The sequence below is a fragment of the Schistocerca piceifrons genome, chromosome 4 (assembly GCF_021461385.2).
Source record: "Schistocerca piceifrons isolate TAMUIC-IGC-003096 chromosome 4, iqSchPice1.1, whole genome shotgun sequence".
NCBI lineage: Eukaryota > Metazoa > Arthropoda > Insecta > Orthoptera > Acrididae > Schistocerca > Schistocerca piceifrons.
The window spans coordinates 332,310,566-332,336,656 of record NC_060141.1 but is presented as its reverse complement, the minus strand read 5'-3'; the positions used below and the strand labels follow the sequence as shown (position 1 = coordinate 332,336,656).

General features: G+C 44.2%; 1 protein-coding gene across 1 annotated transcript in view; it reads left to right on the top strand.

The window, feature by feature from the left end:
* LOC124795496 overlaps nt 1–24,825 on the top strand; it is a 249,762-nt gene extending 224,937 nt beyond the window's left edge. Inside the window, exons 5-6 of the mRNA XM_047259548.1 lie at nt 10,400–10,556; nt 23,789–24,825. Of these exons, the coding sequence (XP_047115504.1) occupies nt 10,400–10,510 (111 nt within the window). The 3' untranslated portion in view covers nt 10,511–10,556; nt 23,789–24,825. The remainder of the gene's footprint in view (nt 1–10,399; nt 10,557–23,788) is intronic.
* The last annotated feature ends 1,266 nt before the right edge of the window (nt 24,826–26,091 follow it).

Below are 26,091 nucleotides of genomic sequence, written 5' to 3'. Positions count from 1 at the left end.
CATTGACACTTAACTCACGTCCTTGTGTAACAAATATCACTACATCACAACAGAAACAAAATTTAGCTGATTCTACAGCATCGTCGTATGAAGGTGGGTCGTTTCCTTCTTATCTTAATGCTGCACATTTCTGTGTTCTTCGCATATGTTAAGCCTGTGATTCCGAAATTCAACGACCTTCTTTATACAAGCTGTTAAAAATAATTTTATACATGTCTGCTATTATACAGAAAACAAAAACATACCTTTTTATGCAATAAAAATCTCGCACACTTGGAACCATGGACTGACAAGTGATAAGCCTACTGTGAGGAGCTGTTGAGATTGCCTTATTACGTATTATATCCTATTTTAGAGCTGTTATTGTAACAGCCTTCCATATTCACAGATACATTGGTTACTATTGTTTAAAATCCAAAGTGACAGGAGCTCGCGAGCTGTTGGTGGTTAGGACGATAGGTCAGCTCTTTCAAACCCGTTGTTGTCAATAACATCATAGGTGTTGTCCGTGAAAATATATATACATTTTTATAATGTGTGTGGAGTAATCATCTCCTCACACAGACGAAATAGTAATACTTCGTGTGACAACTCCTGTGTCACAACTTTATTGTCGCTGAGGATGACAGTAATTTGAAAGGGGGCCGGCCGGTGTGGCCGTGCGGTTCTAAGCGCGTCAGTTTGGAACCGCGTGACCGCTACGGTCGCAGGTTCGAATCCTGCCTCGGGCATGGTTGTGTGTGATGTCCTTAGGTTAGTTAGGTTTAAGTAGTTCTAAGTTCTAGGGGACTGATGACCTCAGAAGTTAAGTCCCATAGTGCTCAGAGCCATTTGAACCATTTGAATTTGAAAGGGACCCCTATCGACACAAAGTGTTCCCAATGGTGCCGACTTTCAACCATCAATACTTGTGGGCCGGTGGAAACTTACCGTGCCCTTGTTGTAGCTAGTCTATTAGGGGCTCGTAACATACTAGTTTATGTCGGTTACCAATTAATAATCAGATGCGTACATATGCGGCCTCAGGCGTCAGTATTGGCTCTTCAACAAAAACGTCTGATGACCACTATATACACTCCTGGAAATTGAAATAAGAACACTGTGAATTCATTGTCCCAGGAAGGGGAAACTTTATTGACACATTCCTGGGGTCAGATACATCACATGATCACACTGACAGAACCACAGGCACATAGACACAGGCAACAGACCATGCACAATGTCGGCACTAGTACAGTGTATATCCACCTTTCGCAGCAATGCAGGCTGCTATTCTCCCATGGAGACGATCGTAGAGATGCTGGATGTAGTCCTGTGGAACAGCTTGCCATGCCATTTCCACCTGGCGCCTCAGTTGGACCAGCGTTCGTGCTGGACGTGCAGACCGCGTGAGACGACGCTTCATCCAGTCCCAAACATGCTCAATGGGGGACAGATCCGGAGATCTTGCTGGCCAGGGTAGTTGACTTACACCTTCTAGAGCACGTTGGGTGGCACGGGATACATGCGGACGTGCATTGTCCTGTTGGAACAGCAAGTTCCCTTGCCGGTCTAGGAATGGTAGAACGATGGGTTCGATGACGGTTTGGATGTACCGTGCACTATTCAGTGTCCCCTCGACGATCACCAGTGGTGTACGGCCAGTGTAGGAGATCGCTCCCCACACCATGATGCCGGGTGTTGTCCCTGTGTGCCTCGGTCGTATGCAGTCCTGATTGTGGCGCTCACCTGCACGGCGCCAAACACGCATACGACCATCATTGGCACCAAGGCAGAAGCGACTCTCATCGCTGGAGACGACACGTCTCCATTCGTCCCTCCATTCACGCCTGTCGCGACACCACTGGAGGCGGGCTGCACGATGTTGGGGCGTGAGCGGAAGACGGCCTAACGGTGTGCGGGACCGTAGCCCAGCTTCATGGAGACGGTTGCGAATGGTCCTCGCCGATACACCAGGAGCAACAGTGTCCCTAATTTGCTGGGAAGTGGCGGTGCGGTCCCCTACGGCACTGCGTAGGATCCTACGGTCTTGGCGTGCATCCGTGCGTCGCTGCGGTCCGGTCCCAGGTCGACGGGCACGTGCACCTTCCGCAGACCACTGGCGACAACATCGATGTACTGTGGAGACCTCACGCCCCACGTGTTGAGCAATTCGGCGGTACGTCCACCCGGCCTCCCCCATGCCCACTATACGCCCTCGCTCAAAGTCCGTCAACTGCACATACGGTTCACGTCCACGCTGTCGCGGCATGCTACCAGTGTTAAAGACTGCGATGGAGCTCCGTATGCCACGGCAAACTGGCTAACACTGACGGCGGCGGTGCACAAATGCTGCGCAGCTAGCGCCATTCGACGGCCAACACCGCGGTTCCTGGTGTGTCCGCTGTGCCGTGCGTGTGATCATTGCTTGTACAGCCCTCTCGCAGTGTCCGGAGCAAGTATGGTGGGTCTGACACACCGGTGTCAATGTGTTCTTTTTTCCATTTCCAGGAGTGTATTAGATACAGACGTCGGTTAAAAACATGGAAGCACCCCGAGAAATGCTTGTTTGAACGTAGATGCAGTTGCTAGCCAAGTCTGTTGTACCTGACCACGAACAGCACCTGTGTAAAATGCCCTCAATGCACTGCAAGTGTCAGTCTTTGTCAAAACAGTGTTCTGTGTAGTTGTGAGTGCATTATGCTGGAGCTAAGTGATTTCGAACACGGGAAAATTGTGGGTGCTCGTAACCAAGGTAGTTTAAGTGTCTGGTGTTCAAACAGGCACCGTATGGAAGATTTATACTGCTTACAGGGAAAACAGGAAAACGTCATCCGGTAAGTCACAACGCGGACCAAAGTGTGTTTTGAGTGATCTTGACACACGGCCATTGAGGAGGAAGACAACTGTAAAAGTGAGCAGAAGTCGCTGCAGAACTGGATGTTGCACTCTTCAAACCAGTCAGGACCAAAAAAACACGAACGGAGCTCCAAAAGTGGGGAACTGCAGGGTGAGCTGAAATTCGAAAACCATTCACCAGTGATGCAAATGGTCGTAACAGGGAAACGTGGTGCCGAAGCCATAAAACATGGATTGTGGAGCAATGGATGAAAATCTTTTGTTCGGATGAGTCTTTTTTTTCACACTGTTTCCAACTTGTGGCCGAGCTTACATTTTTCGTACTCCATGCCACGCCTACGATGCAGACTGATGATGGGATGCACGATTATTCTGCAGGTCTCATTACTACCAAGGATTATGTGGCCATTTTGGCTGATCAGATCCATCCTGTGGTACAATATTTGTTCCCCAGTGATGATGCCGTTTTCCAAGACGACAAGACCCTACTTCATACAGCCAGGACTGGTTTTGTGAGCACAAGGACGGAACGTAGCATCTCTGATGGCCACCATGGTCGTCAGAGCTCAGTATTACTAAGCCTTTCTGGCCTAATTTGTAGAGACGCGTGCGCGATCGCTATCCACCTGTATCATCACCATTCCCTTGAAAACCATACAGGACTTGTTGCAACAGCTCGGTTTAGTTTACAGTGATAAAAGCCATAGAAAGAATAATTTAAAATTTAGAATAGAATTTTTAGAGGGAAAAATAGTGTAGACTCAGAGTTCGGTAATTTCAGATCAAAATTATAGTATATCAGCAAGTAGTTTAACGTCTAAGTACAGCAAAGCCACGGAAGCTCCGTCATGGAGAAGGCAGTGACGTTAAACTCTTGTGATGAAAAACCTACAAAAAGGCCTGATCGTCATTATTGCCGCCTTTTTTCCTTGATTGTTTCGTTAAAGGGCGGGGAACCCGTGTCAGTCAGCGAGACAATAATTAGATTGGACTTTATCGTGTTAAGATTCACGATGAACTGTTAGAATATTACGGAGATTAAAAGTGATGTAGTGTACGATCTCTGACTGTTGGTAGCAACGGAGTATTAAGGGGATTTTAGGACTTTAGTACTAGATTAGAACTTTACGGGCATATAGACAACAGAAACTCAAATTATCTGCTGAAACGAGTGAATTCAGAGGTACCGGTATTCAGATATTAACGTGTGAACTTTCAAGTGTCGTGTGCCGTTAGTTGCGAATCTTCACGTAGAACGCGTGCATATCGGCATTTGCGGACTATTTAGATTCCTCCAGGCTAGGAACCTTTTAAATAGTCCATTATCCATCACCATCTTAATCCTTTAATATAGAGTGAAAGTGAAATGCAAGAGTGTTGCACTTATTTCATTTACCTAGTACTAATCAGTAAAGGTTTTACGGAATCAAAGCTATTCAGCAGTAAGTCAGCACCATCTAGCGGAAAGCGTAGGCATTAACTAACACGCTAACTGAAGTAAACGTTTACGTGTTTTACGGACTGCTTAATATGAACTTTGGCGTCTCTTTGACGTCCCCACTCCCTCCGAAAGGTGGCGCAGGCTGTCTTAATCATAAAAGGGGAGAGTTTTAGCCGGGCAAATTACTAAATAAAAGCGATATTTACAAGACTCGCAGTAATAGCAAAACACAAGGCCCGCACCTCATCGGAGAGTCGTCGCTGTCACGTCGGGAAGTAAAGCCGGAAAACCTACCGACGATACGTATCTACGAGCAGATGTTGACGTGAAGTACCTAAAAATGGAACCACAAGAGATTTGGGGATGCTTCATTGTGTTTATCCATTCTGAGATGCTGATTCGTTGGCGTGAAGTACGCAGTTACTATCAGCTGCAGCATCTGCCACTTATAATACATGCGTCACCGTCTTGCACATTTTTCCACAAGCAACTAAGTGCCAATATGTACACTTGCTAACAAAAGTGTATAGTATATCAACATCATAGGGAACAAAGGAATAGACTATCAATATGTGCAGTTAGTCATTAATAGAAAAATGAATAAGGCAATGGACGCATCTGTACTATCTGATCAAAAGTGTCTGGACACCCCTATGTAATGCGGAATTGGCCATTAGACGTCGTCTGACGCTGACCGGCCAGTGTCAAAGGAGGGCGAGAGAGTTGTGTTAGCAGTAGAGAAGTAGTAAGAGCAGAATGGGTTGGTCAGTGGAGCTCAATGAGTTTGTACGTGGACTTTTGCGCCAAACAAATTCATTAAGGACATTTCAAAAACTCTACTGCTAGTGGTGTGACTGAAATGGAAATGCGGAGGGACAACCACAGCTAAACCATGACCAGGCAGACCACATTTACTGAGTCCGCAGCTTGTGGTCGTGCGGTGGCGTTCTCGCTTCCCACGCCCGGGTTCCCGGGTCCGATTCCCGGCGGGATCAGGGATTTTCTCTGCCTCGTGATGACTGGGTGTTGTGTGATATCCTTAGGTTAGTTAGGTTTAAGTAGTTCTAAGTTCTAGGGGACTGATGACCATAGATGTTAAGTCCCATAGTGCTCAGAGCCACTTGAACCATTTTTTGACTACATCAAATAAGAGGGCACGTACATTCACGAATGAGTGGTTAAAAAAAAAGCGTTAATAATGTGTAGGGAACGAGTCACGCTTGTACACACTCAAATGTATGCGAACATACGAACGGGATAGAGGCATGTACATTTTGAGTACAATCATCCCCCGTGGCCTGGACAAAAAGAATTTCAGTTAAATGCATATACACTCCTGGAAATGGAAAAAAAGAACACATTGACACCGGTGTGTCAGACCCACCATACTTGCTCCGGACACTGCGAGAGGGCTGTACAAGCAATGATCACACGCACGGCACAGCGGACACACCAGGAACCGCGGTGTTGGCCGTCGAATGGCGCTAGCTGCGCAGCATTTGTGCACCGCCGCCGTCAGTGTCAGCCAGTTTGCCGTGGCATACGGAGCTCCATCGCCGTCTTTAACACTGGTAGCATGCCGCGACAGCGTGGGCGTGAACCGTATGTGCAGCTGACGGACTTTGAGCGAGAGCGTATAGTGGGCATGCGGGAGGCCGGGTGGACGTACCGCCGAATTGCTCAACACGTGGGGCGTGAGGTCTCCACAGTACATCGATGTTGTCGCTAGCGGTCGGCGGAAGGTGCACGTGCCCGTCGACCTGGGACCGGACCGCAGCGACGCACGGATGCACGCCAAGACCGTAGGATCCTACGCAGTGCCGTAGGGGACCGCACCGCCACTTCCCAGCAAATTAGGGACACTGTTGCTCCTGGGGTATCGGCGAAGACCATTCGCAACCGTCTCCATGAAGCTGGGCTACGGTCCCGCACACCGTTAGGCCGTCTTCCGCTCACGCCCCAACATCGTGCAGCCCGCCTCCAGTGGTGTCGCGACAGGCGTGAATGGAGGGACGAATGGAGACGTGTCGTCTTCAGCGATGAGAGTCGCTTCTGCCTTGGTGCCAATGATGGTCGTATGCGTGTTTGGCGCCGTGCAGGTGAGCGCCACAATCAGGACTGCATACAACCGAGGCACACAGGGCCAACACCCGGCATCATGGTGTGGGGAGCGATCTCCTACACTGGCCGTACACCACTGGTGATCGTCTAGGGGACACTGAATTGTGCACGGTACATCCAAACCGTCATCGAACCCATCGTTCTACCATTCTTAGACCGGCAAGGGAACTTGCTGTTCCAACAGGACAATGCACGTCCGCATGTATCCCGTGCCACCCAACGTGCTCTAGAAGGTGTATGTCAACTACCCTGGCCAGCAAGATCTCCGGATCTGTTCCCCATTGAGCATGTTTGGGACTGGATGAAGCGTCGTCTCACGCGGTCTGCACTTCCAGCACGAACGCTGGTCCAACTGAGGCGTCAGGTGGAAATGGAATGGCAAGCCGTTCCACAGGACTACATCCAGCATCTCTACGATCGTCTCCATGGGAGAATAGCAGCCTGCATTGCTGCGAAAGGTGGATATACACTGTACTAGTGCCGACATTGTGCATGGTCTGTTGCCTGTGTCTATGTGCCTGTGGTTCTGTCAGTGTGATCATGTGATGTATCTGACCCCAGGAATGTGTCAATAAAGTTTCCCCTTCCTGGGACAATGAATTCACGGTGTTCTTATTTCAATTTCCAGGAGTGTATTCATCTTAGAACGTAAATGCGTGCACTTCGAAATTCAATGAAAAGAAAGACTGCAGGTTCTGAATGTCGCCGCAAATATATTGGAATTGACGGTAGCGGCCACGAAAGGAAAAAGATGAACACATTGACGTACCTCTATCGTTGAACAGCGTCGCCGTGAAGATCGTCGCCTCCATCTAAATTCTCTGCATAAAATTAAAATAATAGTAATAATTTTCCAGATTTTCAGGAGGTGGGACCGATGGTATCACAAAAGACGAAATCGCTCTGCATCAAAAACACTTTCATTATTTAACCCAATTTTATCAGTAAGAAATGGCACAGCACGTCTTAACACTAGGACAGGATAACAACGAAAGGTAACTTATTCTAAAACTAATAAACGAAGAGCGTAAAGCTTCTTTTGTTCAGCAAATGCTTTACGCATTAATCTCTGGTATTTGAACTAGTGTGATTATATTCATTAAAAAAAAGTTTTATATAATTTCTTTACAGGTACAATGGTCGAGCAACTCCTTATAAGCCACATATTTCTGTTTCAATTCTATTCAGCGCTTGATGTATAAAGAGCGACGCCCTGGGGAGTGGGTGCTTGGAAACGGGTGATTCGGAATGATCGCTCACGCTATACCCTGTGGCAACCCGATGGAAGGTTTTCGGTTTGTCGTATGCCTGCAGAGCGTTACCTGCCACCATGTGTAGGGCCAACAGTGTTGTACAGAGGAGCTCGAGTTAGGGTGTGCGGGGAGTTTCTCGTGATTGGGATGTGATGCCCTTATTGCGATAAATGCGGTAGGATATGAACACATTTGACAGCATTTGTATGTACTGCATAAAGCAGAATTCCGTTTTGAAGAGGACGATTTTTTTCTATCAGCATGAGAATGGATCCTGCCATAAAGCAGTATCTGTGAAGCAATGGTTTGTGGGCAATAACATTCCTCAGATGGACTGGTCTACCGTGGGTCCCGACCTGAACCTCGTGGAATGCCTTTGTAATGAGTTAGTACGTGCACTTAGAGACTCCAGCGTCCAACATCACTACCTTCCATGATTTCGGCTCTTGAGGAAGAATGGTCTCACATTCCTCCACAAACATTCAAATACCCCATAGAAACTATCTGTCATCGTAAAGGGAAAGTGTGGGACATACCCCATATTAATGTCCACTAATAGGAGTACGAAAACTTTCTACATCGACATCTACATTTATACTCCTCAAGCCACCCAACTGTGTGTGGCGGAGGGCACTTTACGTGCCACTATCATTACCTCCCTTTCCTGTTCCAGTCGCGTATGGTTCGCGGGAAGAACGACTGCCGGAAAACCTCCGTGCGCGCTCGAATCTCTCTAATTTTACATTCGTGATCTCCTCGGGAGGTATAAGTAGGGGGAAGCAATATATTCGATACCTCATCCAGAAACACACCCTCTCGAAACCTGGACAGCAAGCTACACCGCTACGCAGAGCGCCTCTCTTGCAGAGTCCGCCACTTGAGTTTGCTGAACATCTCCGTAACGCTATCACGCTTACCAAATAACCCTCTTCTTTGGATCTTCTCTACCTCCTCTGTCAACCCGACCTGGTACGGATCCCGCACTGATGAGCAATACTCAAGTGTAGGTCGAACGAGTGTTTCGTAAGCCACCTCCTTTGTTGATGGAGTACATTTTCTAAGGAATCTCCTAATGAATCTCAACCTGGCACCCGCCTTACCAACAATTAATTTTATATGATCATTCCACTTCAAATCGTTCCGTACGCATAGTCCCAGATATTTTACAGAAGTAACAGCTACCAGTGTTTGTTCCGCTATCATATAATCATACAATAAAGGATCCTTCTTTCTATGTATTCGCAATACATTACATTTGTCTATGTTAAGGGTCAGTTGCCACTCCCTGAACCTAGTACCTATCCGCTGCTGATCTTCCTGCATTCCGCTGCAATTTTCTGATGCTGCAACTTCTCTGTGTACTACAGCATCATCCGCGAAAAGCCGCATGGAACTTCCGACACTATCTACTAGGTCATTTGTATATATTGCGAACAGCAGTGGTCCCATAACACTCCCCTGTGGCACGCCAGAGGTTACTTTAACGTCTCTCCATTGAGAACAACATGCTGTGTTCTGTTTGCTAAAAACTCTTCAATCCAGCCACACAGCTGGTCTGATATTCCGTAAGCTCTTACTTTATCAGGTGACAGTGTGGAACTGTAATCGAACATTCGATAGATAGTGTATAAATGACAGGCGCTGCAATTGACAATAATTACGCTCTTGACGCCAAGGACCCTTCCTATAACCTAACGCAATGGTATCAGTGACTAGAAGATACTCGCTTAGCGGAAACTGATTATTGGTAACTGAGTACGTACTTCAGCAGCGTATGGTGATTTAGTGACACTGTTTCGTTCAGTACACTGAAGCTGTTCAAATGGTTCAAATGGCTCTGAGCACTTTTGGACTTAACATCTGAGGTCATCAGTCCCCTAGAACTTAGAACTACTTAAACCTAACTAACCTAAGAACATCACACACATCCATCCCCGAGGCAGGATTCGAACCTGCGACCGTAGCGGTCGCGCAGTTCCAGACTGAAGCGCCTAGAACCGCTCGGCCACACCTGCCGGCCCACTGAAGCTGTGCAGCACTGTTTACAGAAAAGTCTCTTAAACACTTTACAAGTGCACTTGAAAAAGTGTCTCAGTCTATATCTGCATCCATACTCCGCAAGCCACCTGACGATGTGTGGCGGAGGGTACCTTGAGTACCTCTATCGGTTCTCCCTTCTATTCCAGTCTCGTATTGTTCGTGGAAAGAAAGATTGTCGGTATGTCTCTGTGTGGGCTCTAATCTCTCTGATTTTATCCTCATGGTCTCTTCGCGAGATATACGTAGGAGGGAGCAATATGGTGCTTGACTCCTCGGTGAAGGTATGTTCTCGAAACTTCAACAAAAGCCCGTACCGAGCTACTGAGCGTCTCTCTTGCAGAGTCTTCCACTGGAGTTTATCTATCATCTCCGTAACGGTTTTTCGATTGCTAAATCACCATGTAACGAAGCGCGCTGAAGATACAGTCCATCTGTTAAAGATCGTGACAGATTTCAGTGCTTTTCCTTAATTTGTATGGTTTCTTTGTCGAGGCTCCTTCTTTACGCAGCTGAGCAAGTAATCGCCTCTAACGAACACGTTGTGGGCGGAACCTTGTATCGTAACCTTCGTTTCCTCCTACTACAACATACGTGCAAATAGGATAGAAGATAAGCAACGTCGAGCTTAAGGTGCCCTAATGGAGCACCTGTCAGAGCTACAGGATGTGTTTAGCTTTGTTTGACGTGGGCGCCTACTTGTCCACAGGATGGCGAGGACGGGCTGAGCGGTACAGAGGAGTGCCTGCTGGAGGTGGAGCGCGACACGGCGCACGACGCCAGCCGCCGGCCACGCCCACCAGCCCCCGCTCCCTCGTGACGACATCCGCTTCCTGCACCAGTCGGGCTCCGGCTGCTGCACACAGGTGCGCCAAGGTCCCGCATTGTACCACTTCATCCGTACGACACCAAAACATTTCTTTCATAGCTCAGTAAACAATGCGCCGCAGATGAAGTCAGGGCAAGCCAAGTTCTAACTTTAGAGGCGGAATCAGTCAAGCCCAGGTCTAGTATCTCCAATATACTGTACAATGATGATCCAAAACATTACGACCACCTTTCCAAGTCCATCTTTGGAACGCAATATAGCACCGATTCAACGTGACACGGATTCAACAATTTCTAGGTAGCTTTCCGCAGATGCGTGGCAACAGATGTCTACAATCAGCTCACACGAGTCCCCTGTATCTACCTACACAACCTACATACGTACTCCCAAAGACACAGTACGGTCCGTGGTGGAAGGTATCCGATATCTGTACTAGTCATTTCCTTTCTTGTTCCATTCGCTAATACGGCGAGAGTAAAAACTACTATCTGTATATCTCCATACGAGCTCTAATTTCTCTTATCTTCGTGGTCCTTAAGCGAAATGTACGTCGGCAGCAGTAGACTCATTCTGCAGTCACCTTCAAATGCCGGTTCTCTACGTTTCCTCAATAGTGTTTCTCGGAAAAAACCGTCGCCTTCCATCCAGGGATCCCCATTTGTGTTACCGAAGCATTTCTGCAATACTTCAGTGCTGTTCGAACCTATCAGTAACAAATCTAACAGCCCCCCCTTCGAAGTGCTCTGACTTTAATCCGACCCGCTGGGGATCCCAAACAGTCCATCAGTTCTCAAGATTGGGTCGCACTAATGGCCTACATGCGGTCTCCTTTGCAGATGAATCGCATTTGCTCCAAAATTGTTCCAATAAACCTAAATTTACCATTCATCCCCCTACCACAATCCTCATATACTCGTCCCATTTCATATCGCTTTGCAACGTTACGCCCAGATTGTGTCAAGCAGGACACTGCTAATGCTGTATTCGAACATTACGGGTTTTGTCCTACTCATCTACATTAGCTCACATTTTTCTACATTTAGAGTCATTCATGGCACCAACTAGAAATTTTGGCTAAGCCATCTTGTCGCTCAATGAAGACACTATCCCATACACCATAGCATCATCAGCCAACAGCCACAGACTGCTTCTTACCCTGTCCTTCAGATCACTTATGTATAAAGAGAATAGCAACGTCCTAACACACTACCATGGGGCACTCCTGACGACACCTTTCAAATGGTTCAAATGGCTCTGAGCACTATGGGACTTAACTGCTGAGGTCTTCAGTCCCCTAGAAGTTAGAGCTATTTAAACCTAACTAACCTAAGGACATCACACACATCCATGCCCGAGGCAGGATTCAAACCTGCGACTGTAGCGGTCGCGAGGTTCCAGACTGTAGCGCATAGAACCGCTCGGCCACTCCGGCCGGCTGACGACACCTTTGTCTCCGATGAACACTCGCCGTCGAGCACACCACACTGGGTTCTGTCACTTAGAAGTCTTTGAGCCACTCACATATCTGTGAACCTGTTCCGTATACTCGTACCTTCCTTAACAGTGTGACGTTGCCCTTCAGGAATGCTTTGCAGGATATCAAGTAGGAAAAGGGCAAGCTGCTGTCACATGAACGATGTTTTATAAAATCGTCCTGATTCGTGGACATACGCTTTCCGTTCTCAAAAAAAATTATTCTATTCGAACTCAGAACATGTTATAGGATTTTGGAGTAAACCGATGTTAATGATATTGGTCTGTAATTTTGCTGATACGTTCTTTTACCCTTCTTATTATATTTAGGAGTCACCTGCGCTTTTTTACCAGTCGCCTGGACGAGAGATTCGCGATAAATGCAAGCAAAGTAGGAGGCCAATGCCGTAGAGTATGTACAACGGAACTCGGATTCCATCAGGACCTGGCGACTTATTTGGTTTCAACTTTTTCAGTTGTTTTTCTACGCCAGGGATGTTTATCAGTATGTCCTCTTTATGGGAGTCCGTGCGGTAGCCAAACGGCGGTATGTTTGTACGATTCTCCTGCATGAAAGATTTCTTGAATCTGAAATTTAAAATTTCGGTTTTCCTTTCGCAATCTTTTACTGCCACTTCAGAATGGACAGTGAGTGACTGAATAGAAGCCTTGACCCGCTTACCGGTCTTAGGTAGGACAAGAATTTTCTCGAGTTCTCAGTAAGATCTTTTGCTAAGATATGACAGTGGTAGTAGTTGTATGCTTCGCGCATCGATCTTTTTAGAGACGCACCAGTTTCTATTAACTTTTGCTTGTCGTTGTTTGCGCGTTCTCTTTTGAACCTTGAGTGCATCAGCCTTTGCTATCTCAGCATTTTCCGAATTTCGTTATTAAATCACTGTAGGTCTTTTCCGTCCTTAATCCACTTACTCGACACATATGTCTTCAGCGTAGGATTTACAATCTGTTTAAACTTTGCCCATAATTCCTCTATGTCCATCATAACGGAACTAAATAATGCCCATTCATTGTCTAAATGAGATGCTAACAACTGCTTATCTGCTATTTCTAACAGAAAGGCTTTCCTAGTCTTCTTTGCTGATTTATTAACTTTGGTAGCCATGGTCGCTATGATGATGTCATTACCATTAATCCCCCTTTCTATACAGATGCCGTCGATAAGGTCCGACCTGTTTGTAGCTAAGATGTCTAAAATATTTCCACTGCGTGTGGGTTGTCGAACTAGCTGATCAAGACAGATTTCGAAAAAGTGTTCAAAGGTAATTCGCAAGGCTGCTTGTCCGTACCCCTGCAGTGAATCCATAGAAGCCACAGTCTATACTCGGTAGGTTAAAGTCTTTAAGTCGCCTCCAACTAATACTGCATGATCTGGGTATTTTCGCGCTACTGACCGTGGATTTCCTATGAATGGCTAAAACTGTCACAGCGGAATGGGATGGCCTGGGAAAACAGATAACTTCACTGTCACATTCAAACTCGACCTCAGAAGAGACAATATTGCGGACCGGTGATTTGTGGGAGCGGAGCAGCCAACTTGTAGCGTCCCAGATGTGTTGTAGCACGACTCTGGCCTAGTGACACGGTCAGTTATCCTATTGGAACTCCGTTGTCGTCAGGGAAGATATCAGCCATAAACGGGTGTAAGTGGTCCGTAACAATGTTCACGTAGTCCACAGGTGTCATGGTGCCTTCTATTATTTCCGTAAGTCCCACGGAAGTACAGGCGAATGCTCACAGTGATCCCACTAGCTTGCGTCCGTGGCGCGATGCGTGTTTCGAGTAGGTGTTTTCCAGGATGACGGCACATCGGATACGATCGGCAACCTGGTATAGTAAGAAACGTGTTTCCTCAAAGTAGACGTCACGTTTCTATTGATCTACGGTCCAATCTCAATGACCCCATTCCCACTGCAATCACAATTCACGATGTCATTGAATCAACGTGAAATTATATAAGCGTCGTCTGGTGTGCACCCTGATTTTCAACAATGTCCTCTATACAGTGTGCTCCGAAGCAGCTGTGCCTATATCAGCTTTCTATTCTGTCGTTAGATCTGCACAGATCGCCGCCTATCCTGTTATGTGATAACGCGTGGACGTCCAACGTCTTGTGGCGTACTCATGGTTTCACCGTCCTTCGACCACTTTTCGTAGATGCTTAGGACAATAGTGAGCGAATAGCCAACCAGCTTCGCTGTTTTAGAGATATTAGCTCCCAGGCGCCGGGCCATAACTGAAGAATCTGCCATAGGCGACACAAACAATATCAAAGAATCTCCAAAACGCTTATTAACAAAACCAAGAAACACTTTCGTCTACTCCTACGAATAATAATGTAAACCTGAGAAGTCGCTGGCTGAAGGCCGTAGTTTAGAATTAAATAACTTATCACACAAAATGAAAAAGTTAGGTCTCGTGTAGTCTCCATCGAAGGGAAGTTCAACTAAATATTCAGTTCTTCCGCCAATGCGCAGAGTGAAATTCCACAAAAAAATTTAGTTCTTCCGTCTGGACACGGAGTTAAAGTTACCTTGGAACACTCTGTAGTTGATATACTAAGAATAATTGGAGCCAAGTTTTACGAAATCCACAACCACGAAGGCGGATTCCTCAGTCGCGGATCGGCGACCCCGGGCGTTGTCCACAGCAGCAGCGGCTGGGAGGCGGCGGAGACGGTGGTGTCGGCGTGGGCCTGATGTCCGAACTGAAGTCCTGGCTCGGATTCAGCTGCTAATGCATTTTTTTTGTGTGGGTGTAGGGTAAAAGAGTATCCTACTTTATTTTTTACTCATATAAGGCAGGACTTGGACTCATATTTGGATCCTTACACCTGCTTTGTTGGTGGGCGTACTTCACTGAAGGTGGTACGTAGCTGCGTAGAGTGGTGGTGGGATGTCTGCTGCCTTAGATGTGACCTATAGACCGTGGCATCCGATACTTGTGCCACCTCTCCTGTGGGACTGTTCTTATTTCTACAACAACCAAGGTGTGCCGCATAAGTTGTCAACTATGTCGAACATTTTCTGTGCTTAGTCTTTGACTTTTTGCTGCAGGTATGTTTGGTGTTAAGGTTCGCCGATGACATTGTAATTCTGTCAGAGGCAGCAAAGGACCTGGGAGAGCAGTTGAACGGAATGGACAGTGTCTTGAAAGGAGGATATAAGATGAACATCAACAAAAGCAAAACAAGGATAATGGAATGTAGTCGAATTAAGTCGGGTGATGCTGAGGGTATTACATTAGGAAATGAGACACTTAAAATAGCAAATAAGTTTTGCTATTTGGGGAGCAAAATAACTGATGATGGTCGAAGTAGAGAGGATATAAAATGTAGACTGGCAATGGCAAAGAAAGCGTTTCTGAAGAAGAGAAATTTGCTAACATCGAGTATTGATTTAAGTGTCAGGAAGTCGTTTCTGAAAGTATTTGTATGGAGTGTAGCCATGTATGGAAGTGAAACATGGACGATAAATAGTTTAGACAAGAGGAGAATAGAAGCTTATGAAATGTGGTGCTACAGAAGAATGCTGAAGATTAGATGGGTAGATCACATAACTAATAAGGAGGTACTGAATAGGATTGGGGAGAAGAGAAGTTTGTGGCACAACTTGACTAGAAGAAGGGATCGGTTGGTAGGGCATGTTCTGAGGCATCAAGGGATCACCAATTTAGTATTGAAGGGCAGCGTGGCGGGTAAAAATAGTAGAGGGAGACCAAGAGATGAATACACTAAGCAGATTCAGAAGGATGTAGGCTGCAGTAGGTACTGGGAGATGAAGAAGCTTGCACAGGATAGAGTAGCATGGAGAGCTGCATCAGACCAGTCTCAGGACTGAAGACCACAACAACAACAACAACAACAACATGTTTGCTGTACTGCATCGTGAAGTTCCGTTGTGCGTGTCCACCAGCGGGCTCCCAGTGACATTCATAGACATTCGACGTAGTTAAAGCAAACATAGTCTCACTTCTTTCTTCTCTGTCACGAAACGTGTGAATAGCAGTTTCTTATGCAACTGGTCTCCAAAGTATTTCACTACTGGGGGCCATGGGATAGGCTGAGTGTTGATTGTGAACCCCGTGTTCAGGACTGAAAATTTCGTGAAAATTATAGCCATTGTCTTCGTCGGGTTGATAGTGATTTTGTTCAGGGTACACTTCTCCATCAGGTCGATTTGACGCTGCGTCCATGTGATGCGGTGGTCCAAGTTTCTCCCAGTGGTGAGGAAGACCATATCGTAGGCCTAGAGGCTGACTGACACATGGGGTACAGTCGGGATATCATTTATATAGATTTTGAACACTGTAGGAGAGATGACGGGACCCTAGAGTATCCCAGCAACCACCATTTTCATCCCAGAGTTTTTCTCTGCAATTCGAACGTAGAGTTGCCGCTTTTGACGATAACTGTTCAACGAATTTAACATAACAATCCGCTATCGACGTGCCCTGGTGAAGTCTGAGGATGAGATGGTCTCGTCATACTTTATCGTACACTTTATGCTGATATAAAAAACACCCCAATTGTCATCTTGGTTTTATTGAAGTTGTCCTGTGTGGCTTCAGTTATGCGTAGGAGTTGGAGTTCTGCTGACAAGCGGCTAACAAAACTAAATTGTTCAGGGCGGATAACCTCACGCTGTCCGCCTACTTAGCTGAGTGGTTGCCGGCACGGTAGCTCAGCGTTTTCGATCAGAGGGTTAGCTGCTCTCTGAAATAAAAAACTGAGTGAACGGATCAACGATGAACCAAAAGATGTCATGGGACGAACTATAACGAACAAAATCAGACAAAAAAATGTGGTGAAGTGTTTGCCTACTATGCAGCGGGCTCAGGTTCGATTCTTGGGCGGGTTGGAGATTTTTTTTCTGTTCGTGGACTGGGTGTTGTGCTGTCCTCGTCGTCATTTCATCATCACCAACGCGCAAGTCGCCCAGTCTGGCGTCACTTGAAATAAGACTCCCACCCGACAACCAAACTTCTCTGGATGGGGCCTCCCGGCCATCAATCCCACACGATCATTTCATTTTTTTAACTTGTGCTGACTCATCTCGGTATTAGTTTTCTCGAGTATAATTCTTTCAAATACTTTCCCCAAAGTCGATAATTATTGGGCTGCGACCGTTCTTTTCCCGACTTTGCAATCGGTGTAATGCTACCATTTTCCACATTTTCCATGCCTCTGGGAAGTATTCTTGCTGAAAGCAGCCGGTCATGATCTTCGTAATCAGGGCTATAGGTTTTCGAGGAAGATGTCCGAGATCCTCGTTGGTGATCTAATCCGTTTCTGGGGAGTTGTTAATCGTACTCCTAGTGATCTGCTTCACTTCAGCTGGCGTGTTGAGCAACGAGTGTGTTCGAGTGGGAGCAGCTTGGCATGCTGCCAGGGCTTCAGTGACATGGTCTTCAAAACAGAAGAATTGTTCGTTGTTGACTGGTGGTAGTGTAGGGTCGTCATTTAATCTTGTTAACTGCCTGCATAAAACTATGCTTGCACCAAGGCGTCAAACATCAGCCCTTGAGGACTTTGTATGGCTTGTTTCGGTAGGGGCTTATGTCGAAAATTTGTGACAATGTGTCATTCCTCCTTTGTGAGAAGTAAGAAGTCCGACATTTTTTTGCTCCCAGACCTCTAGTCACCATTCCGTCGCATATTTATGGAGCTCTCTGTCAATTCGGTGAAGTACTCGTCAGTCCAATGAATTCCGGAAACTGATCCAATGCCGTCGGGCTCTGTTCTATTGTGACTTGATGTATGGTTGGAAAAGCTTCGAAGTTAATATTCGTTTAGACCACTTGTGTCGTGGCTCTGGCTTTCGTCGTCTTTATTTTGGCGGTGGGAGTCTGTATTGCGTCGGCGATGGCTGCCCTGGAGAAGACATTCATAGTCAGCCTCATGTTGTTGACAAATAGTGCTGTGGTCCCAGTCAAAAGTCCTCGTGATTCAGGGGGATAAATACTGTGTAAGGGTACTTTGTCCAGAACTCCGATCACAGGCCCATGATGGGATGAAAGATAATTTATTATCCGTAATTGGATACTGGCATTGATGTTATTCACAATATCGATGTCTGGAACAGCTGGATGTTGGCATGTGGAAGGCGGAATCCTCTTGGGCCGCTGCCGCACGCGCTCAGAGCCCTGTACGTCGCGGCACCGCGCACTCAACCTGACTGCCGATGGATGGCTGTGCGCCAACCTAAATAATGTCCTGTAGCAGAATATCTTTGGATCCGTTTTCGGTCACGTGTGTTGCGGAAGCAAATGAGTTCCCGCGACCACTGGCGGCGCTGCTAATGGCGCCACGTGGAAAGCCAGGAAATCTGCTTTTCGGCAAGTGGGCAGCCTCCCGACGCTGGGACATATGACATGTTGTCGGCCTTGCAACTCGTGACATAACATTAACAATCTGTTCTCTGTGACATACCAGTAAAAATCTGTTCTCTGTAAAAATCATAAATGTCAGTGGATTTTGCGTCACGTGCCCGGAAGTGGCAGTGATCGCAATATTCTGATTCGTCGTGTATTCGAATCAGGCTGCAAGAACAATCTCGTTGTCAGCGGTACGTGCCATAGACTGTATCCTATATTTCATGAAGAAAAACAAACACCTAAGAAGCTGCAAATTTATAAAAAAAAATTGTTCAAATGGTTCTAAACACTATTGGACTTAACTTCTGAGGTCATCAGTCCCCTAGAACTCAGAACTACTTAAACCTAACTAACCTAAGGACATCACACACATCCATGCCCGAAGCAGGATTCGAACCTGCGACCGTAGCGGTCGCGCGGTTCCAGACTGTAGCGCCTAGAACCGCTCGGCCACCACGGCCGGCTGCAAATTTATAAGATAGATCGGACTGACTCTGGACTCGGGTCTCGTTGTACTTGACTTGCAGGACCATGTAAGCATCAGTTTATCATGTACTCTTATTTTCATAAGATGTGAATCTTCATGTCCATCCTTCGTGTGCACCTCCTTTCAGTGGGTGTAAACTTCTCATGCCTCCCTCTCCATCTTCTAGTTGTAAATAACAGTGATAACAGATCGGGAATAAAATCAATCTCGAAAGTGAATCGGTAGAAATTGCATAAATTGTCCTAGTTGTAACAAATGTATCTGAAATGTAAAATTTACTATTAATTCCCTCTCTAATGGGGAACGTGATGTATGTTAAGATGGGGCACCGGTATAGTTTTGCTGCTAATGTAAAAAGACGTCTAATGCGCCAATATGGTCCAAGGTGGAAGGTCGAACACAGTGGCCTCCAAGGTCATCTCACCTCAATCCTCAGCGTATTTTCTGTCTGTGATGTGAAGCGCTCCAAGGTACACAGTTTAAGAAATGGAGCAGCGAATCGTACAGTCTTGTAAGTTTTGCAAAATGTGGGGGCGTTTGGAATAATTCGTAACTCAGAGCAGAGATGAGTGCGCTGTTGCATCCAAATGCAAGGACGAAGCGTGCAACACTTCGTTCAGCGGGAACTAATGTTCAGTAAATTGTAACACATAACGTGCTGAGGAAGTATTATCTCATGTTAACGTAAGTCTTTTATGAAATTTAAGCGTTATTAGACGGGAACTTACGCGAAATGCTTGCGTTTTGAATACATTTTTTACGAATTACGACAACGTTTCATATTGAAGTCCGTGCCATCTCGTAACCGCAAATTTGTAATTTTCTTACAAATGTCTCCTTTGCGGATCCTTGTTAACTAAATCCTTTTTCCTTCTGTTATCGTCTATTTTCACTCTTATAGGTTTTCTTCGTTAATTGTGATACATCCGCATATTTAATTTTTGTCTTGGACAATGAAAAACATTGCCCTAGAAGTAAATTCAAATAGTACTAATTCCCCAGTCGACCAACGTTGTCGAGAGGTTTCCCTCGATTGTTAAGCGAATGCTGGAACTGGAAATTCCCTCCGAATTACTCCCAGTTTGGTCTCTTTCTGCATCATTCCCAGTCTGCTGCGATATTTAGCTTAAAGAAGCAAAGTTCTACAATAGCCTGTCTTGCTGTAATGAGAAGAGGATGAAAGATGTTAGAAAAAAGATAAATTCTACCTAAATTCGCGTGCGATTGAATTAGAGGTATTGAAATATTAAGGAAAGAGTGCTGATGTGCTTTCGTGACTATTTGGCTTGTTACCCGACTCAGAGTTCGTTAGAGCTTTCACGTGGCATAATAAGTGCAAGATGATTGACATGCGCAGTGTCAGCGAAATTGATCAATCCCAAACACTGGGTGCCCTATGCATGGGACTCTCCATCTCCGAAGTCTCGCAGAAACTGACATTTTTGTGTCAATACGTCAAATTATTACCGTGAGTAGTGTTCCTAGAGTTGATGAAAATCTGCGACTCTAGATTAAAATATCGCAGCAACTACATCTTGTGAATAGAATAATGACCTCCATAGCTGAAAAGGTACCAGTAGCGTCCACACTTTTCCTACAGCTTACAGGTGACATCATCAGTTGAAACTAAAACCCTGAAATGGCGTCAGATGAAAATATTTGCATCAAACTGTGAGCCACATGAGATTTATTGTTTATTCATTTATATGTAAGATTATAATAAAAATATTATTGTACATACAGGGTGGATCACAATTAATAGCAAAAAGCGACCCAATGAAAATACCGCAAAAGACCAAATGATCCAGCAAACACTAGTCCACAAGCGAACCGTTTTCCAGATAACTACGAATCTACTGTTTCGAGCCGCCACTGCCTTCAGTATCAAATATTGTCCTATTTAGTACAAATTCATTCGAAACACACACATTTTGATTAAGCCCCCTTCTAATTTGGTTCAAATCTTACCCACAGCCCACAATACCTTACGCAGCACTGGGTAATGTGGTATATGCATGATGGGCAATGGGCACATTTTTCTGCCGTTGTAAAATGACACCTGATGGGCAGGTTGAGTAGAGCCTGTAATCTGGTTTCCGAGATCACCTGACCTCACTACTCTGGATTTCTTTGTCTGGCGTCATTTCAAAAGTAAAGTGCACAGTATTCTCATTGATACTATTCATGAACTGCAACATCAAGTTGTACAGTCTTCTCAACATTTACAAGTTGATGTGTATGTGTTTGAAATAATTTGTAACTCACTGTGGAGACAAGTATAGTGTTGCATCAGAATCGGAGGACAATGAATGGAACACCTCCTTTATTGGGTAAGAGTGTACATGGTGGGATCTGGGGGGCAAGGGGGGTGGGGTGAAGGAAGAGGGTAATGGGGTTTGACAGGAATGGCATCCAAGCACCCCTAAAACTAACCACACCAAATCTGTTAATAGCCATTCCACCCTCCATCAATGGGGAACAAAGGCACATGAAAAAGAAGAAGACTGTATGCATCTCTTGTCATATGAATGGCTGAGCTCATCCTCTTTATCCTCTCTGCTATTCCCCATTGCTCCTGTTTCTTCTATTATACATTCTCCCAGATGTTTAAATTTATCCATCTTTTACACAGTGCCTTCAGGTGTTGCTCATCTCCAGTGATACTCAGTGTGTGAGTTTTGATGTAGGCTATCCCCAGTCCTATTCTTCTGGATATCTGCCTTAGCTCGTTGAGTTGTATGGTATATTTGCATCTTATTCCTTCTCACTTTACTATCGCTACATTGTCCGCAAAGGCTAAGCAGTCCATTTGGGTGCTATTGTCCCTTTTGTACCCCATATGCGTCTTTGATATTCCCATTTTCTCATTTATTGCTATCCACTGACTGATCACTTCATCCAGTGGTATGCTGAATAAAATTGATGTCTATGCATCTCCCTGTTTGACACTGGTCTTGAACTCAAACTCTTCTGATAGGGCTCCTCTGAGTCTCCCACTTGTCTGTCAGAATTTCTGTTATAGTCCTCGTGTAATGCCATTAGCCCTCTGTCAGTGGAGTAATATGGCTTTATGTTGTCTGCAAAGGTTACTACCATTTTTTTTTACTTAAGGTCCTATGTTCTATCTGTTGTTTTCTGATAAACATCTGGTCTATACATCCTCTGCCCTTCATAAATCTCACTTAGTCTCCAACTGCACTTTCTGTCTGTTCTTCTAATCTTTTCAGGAGTATCAACAGCATCTTGTAACCAAACTCTAGTAGTGACATTCCTTTGTAGATGTTTGCATCCATCTTGCCCCCTACCAGTACATAAGAAATGGGACAAGATGGATGCAAACAGCTCCAGAGGAATATTGTTGATAAAGGTCAGCTACCAATTGCTGTCAGAAATCCTCCTCCAGAGAGCAGAAGGACAGATGTTAAGAACATCTGGAGACTGTCAAGTAGGATTTAGGAAGGATAGAGTGTGTATAGAACAGATATTCATTCTGAAACAACTGATAGAATAGAGGGCATTGAAGAATAAAAAGACAGAAGTAGCCTTCGTGTGATTCACAAAGGCATATGACTCCACTGACATACACTCTTGGATGGATTCTGAAGAATAGAGAGCTAGAGGGCACTACACAAGAATTAATGAAATTCCAACAGACAGAAGCAGGGGGGAAAGGCTGAGGAGCACTATCAGAAGAGTTTGAGATTAAGACCAGTGTCAGTCACCAATTTTGTTCAGTGTAGCACTGGAGGAAGTGATCAGGCAGTGAAGAGCAATACTTATTGTCCAGTACAGAAATTTTGTTCTTGGGCACCTCTGGAATCCCTCTCAGATTGCCTTCTGAAGCTTGTGCCTTAAATCAGTCCTGGCTGGGTTAGTCGTATTCCTGTTGAGCATCACAAAATTTCAGCAAAGGTCAACTGCAGCAAACTGTGTGTGCTCCTAACATCAACTGGAATCACATGTAAGTTGTTGGAGACACCAAAATTATGTCATTCTTCTCTGTACCATTAGAGCCAAATCCAAATAAATAATGTATAACAAATGGATCCATGTAGTCTTTCTCAGGCAACATGTTTTGTAGGTACATTGGCTTTTCTAGATACAGTTCTCACTGGAAATGTTTCATTTGCTGTCACTTCTGGACTTGACCAACACTGTTGCTTAGCTGTATGTTGCCATGAAATATTGTGTTCGGTTGAAGTAAATGGACAAAAAATTTCTGGTAACTACTGCCATTTCCCTCTCTGCCTTAGAAACCACACCTAATTCAGTTAATTCATTGATAATTTACAAAATATAATTAATTAATTGCTTATGTTCCATAAGGTCAGTAACGAAGGACAGTCTTAAGGGAGGTGGACAGGACTGAGTTGTACATTAATGGAAATAAAAACTACTGCCGGTAATATCTATGAAGCATATTAACAATGTATTCTAAATGATGCTGATCTCCTTGCACTGATGACTGTGGAAACTATCTCAGCTCAGGCTCTTATTTACTACTTCATATTAATCTTTTACATAATTGTACTGATTTCAGATAGTGATAACAGCTGTCTATATACAGCAAAAGTTAAAAACCCATTTTATATATCAGTATTAGTATTAACCTGAATTTATGTTTCAAATGCAAAGATTCTGATAAACAACTGAAGCAGGTTGAATCCAATAAAAGTCAGACGAGTCTTGTGATGATTCAGTGTACCACTTAAGACCCATAAAGCTATGTCTATATAAAAACTCTAACAATGTTTTCAATGTCTGTACTTTTTCCCACTAAATTCCACACCCTAGCTCATTAAGTAATGAACAAAAAAATTTGTTTATAATTATTAACCAGTACAATGTACCATAATCCATTCAATGCAATTTTTAGTAATAAAATGTGTGATGTCCACTTCATTTTTCTTTGACAGAATTCCATGTCGGCGAACAGCTGTTTTTGACATGAACGAGCCATCTTCTAATAGCATGACTGGATCCTGCTCTATGTTCTCTGATGACACATCAGAGTTTGATGGGTGATGGCAGTTACAGTTTTGGAGGCTGGTGTTATGTGACCACCTAAACTTTTTACTGTCCACGAGGACCATAAGGATCACTTTTACTTTCCTGCAGCAACCTTTATTCACCAAAGTAGTAATCAGTGAAGCCAGTGACAGCCATTGCCTGCAATTGTTTTATTCACTTCCAGTTCAAATGCTCCTGTGTTATGGCAGTTCTGTAAAATTTGAAACATTCTGTGTATGAAGGCCTTGGCCTTTAATACAATGGGTGTGTTATGTATGTCTCCCATGCTCTGCCTACAGTCAGAACAATTTCCCATCCAAAAGTAATCTGGCACAATCATTTACTGCTATGGATCTGGCACCTCACATATAACACAGATGCTACACAAGTAACAGAAATAGGAACTACATACAGACAACGTAATAATTTGTACATAACAGCAGTTGCTGGCAGAAGGGATAATGACACCATAACATTCGACTAAAAAGAAATGGTGAACCTGTTGCAGACTTCTAGTGAAAGCTTATTTTAGCATGGAAAGTATTACTGATACATAAAACAGTACATTATTCTAAGGAAAATGTGAAAATATTTACATAGCTCAAAACTACTTATTCTCATACAATAATAAGAATGCTGTCCTTACATGCTACTGAAAATGGAAGTGACATGGAATGATGCTCAAATTCTTTCCCCTTCATTATTTCACTTCTTCAAATCTGCAGAGTGATTAGCACAGGCAGCAGTGTGCTCCTGTTGTCCAAGAAACACTGCCTAGCTAAAACATCAACTATTATCTGGTGATGACTTACAATAACAGAAGTTCATAATGCAATTAAAATATGGTAGAGGATTGTCAAAGTATGTGTTACATATTTGTTCAATCATGACCAATCAATCTGTGACAGAATAGTTCTGTAATTTTAAAATTACTGTAACTGTTATTTTATACACATAAATCTATGTGAAATACATTGTTTGAAAAAGTTAAATATCTTTGTTTCATTTTAAAACAGTTCTGATGGTGATCTTGGTTTGGTTGAAAAACAAATAATCATTAAAATGATTTCACAACTGAAAATTGGTGAATGCAGTATTAATATCTTAAAGAAAAGATAAACCTAGTGAGAGGACAGCAAAAGGGAGGGGGGGGGGGGGGGGGACATGGCAGCAGGTGGTTAAAGGTTGAAAGGATAGATACATAGCAAGACATTTCTCTTGTGAAATTAAGAGAACAGAACTTTGTACATTCTGAAAAGGAGAGGAAAGGACTTGGCAGCAGAAGGTTAGTAGAGACTGGGTGGGGACATATCAGGGAGCTGAAACTTGTTTCAAGAGCTAGATATTAATTAGTATCAACTTGTTATGTAAAATCAGTCTTTCAAAAATAAGAGTTAATCGCAAGCATAAATATGTTAATATATCTACAACTAGATACTTGAGTTCAAGGTGGTAGGTGGAGAGCATGTTGCTGAAAATATTAAGAATGACCATTTCATGCTACAAATCATATGAAACTATTGAAATTTCTTCTAAAATGTCCTATTAAAAAGCATGCTCCTCCAAAATTTGTGACATAATTTAACATAAATCCAGTTTAATAACAAAGCTGTCTCTTCCTCAATAATAGCCCCTTTTAATTACATAAATAATTTCCTAGTACTGTTGTACCACACAACTTATAGTTGCTTCTACATTTAGTTATACGATACATGTTAACAAAGTTGACAGAAATTCCTTCATTAAACATAAGATACGTAATTTTCAGTAGAAACAATAACAAGGACAAACCCAGTGACAGAGAGTTGTATCACTTCAGTATCAGTCTGAAGAAATCCAGCACTTGTATCATGTACTGACTAGTAGCAACTGTGTTGAGTATCATCTGCTTTGAACTCTCACAAATATTTCACCAGTCACCTCAAAACATACAAGCATGTACCCACCTCTGTGTCATATACTGGGTACTGTTGTGGGTTAATGTTCTTTTACAGCAAAAATTTATACAGTTTCAGCATGTTTTGAAGCTCATTCCATCTGGAACACAGACTGACAAACAAAAATCCTGCTCATTACAACTTTAAATATACATTTTATTTTACAATTAAAAATTGTATGGACAGGCCTCTACCATATAAGCATTAAAATAAGGTACATAACAATAATGTATTTGATGATGTTGATGTAATTAAATGGTCAATTAAGACAA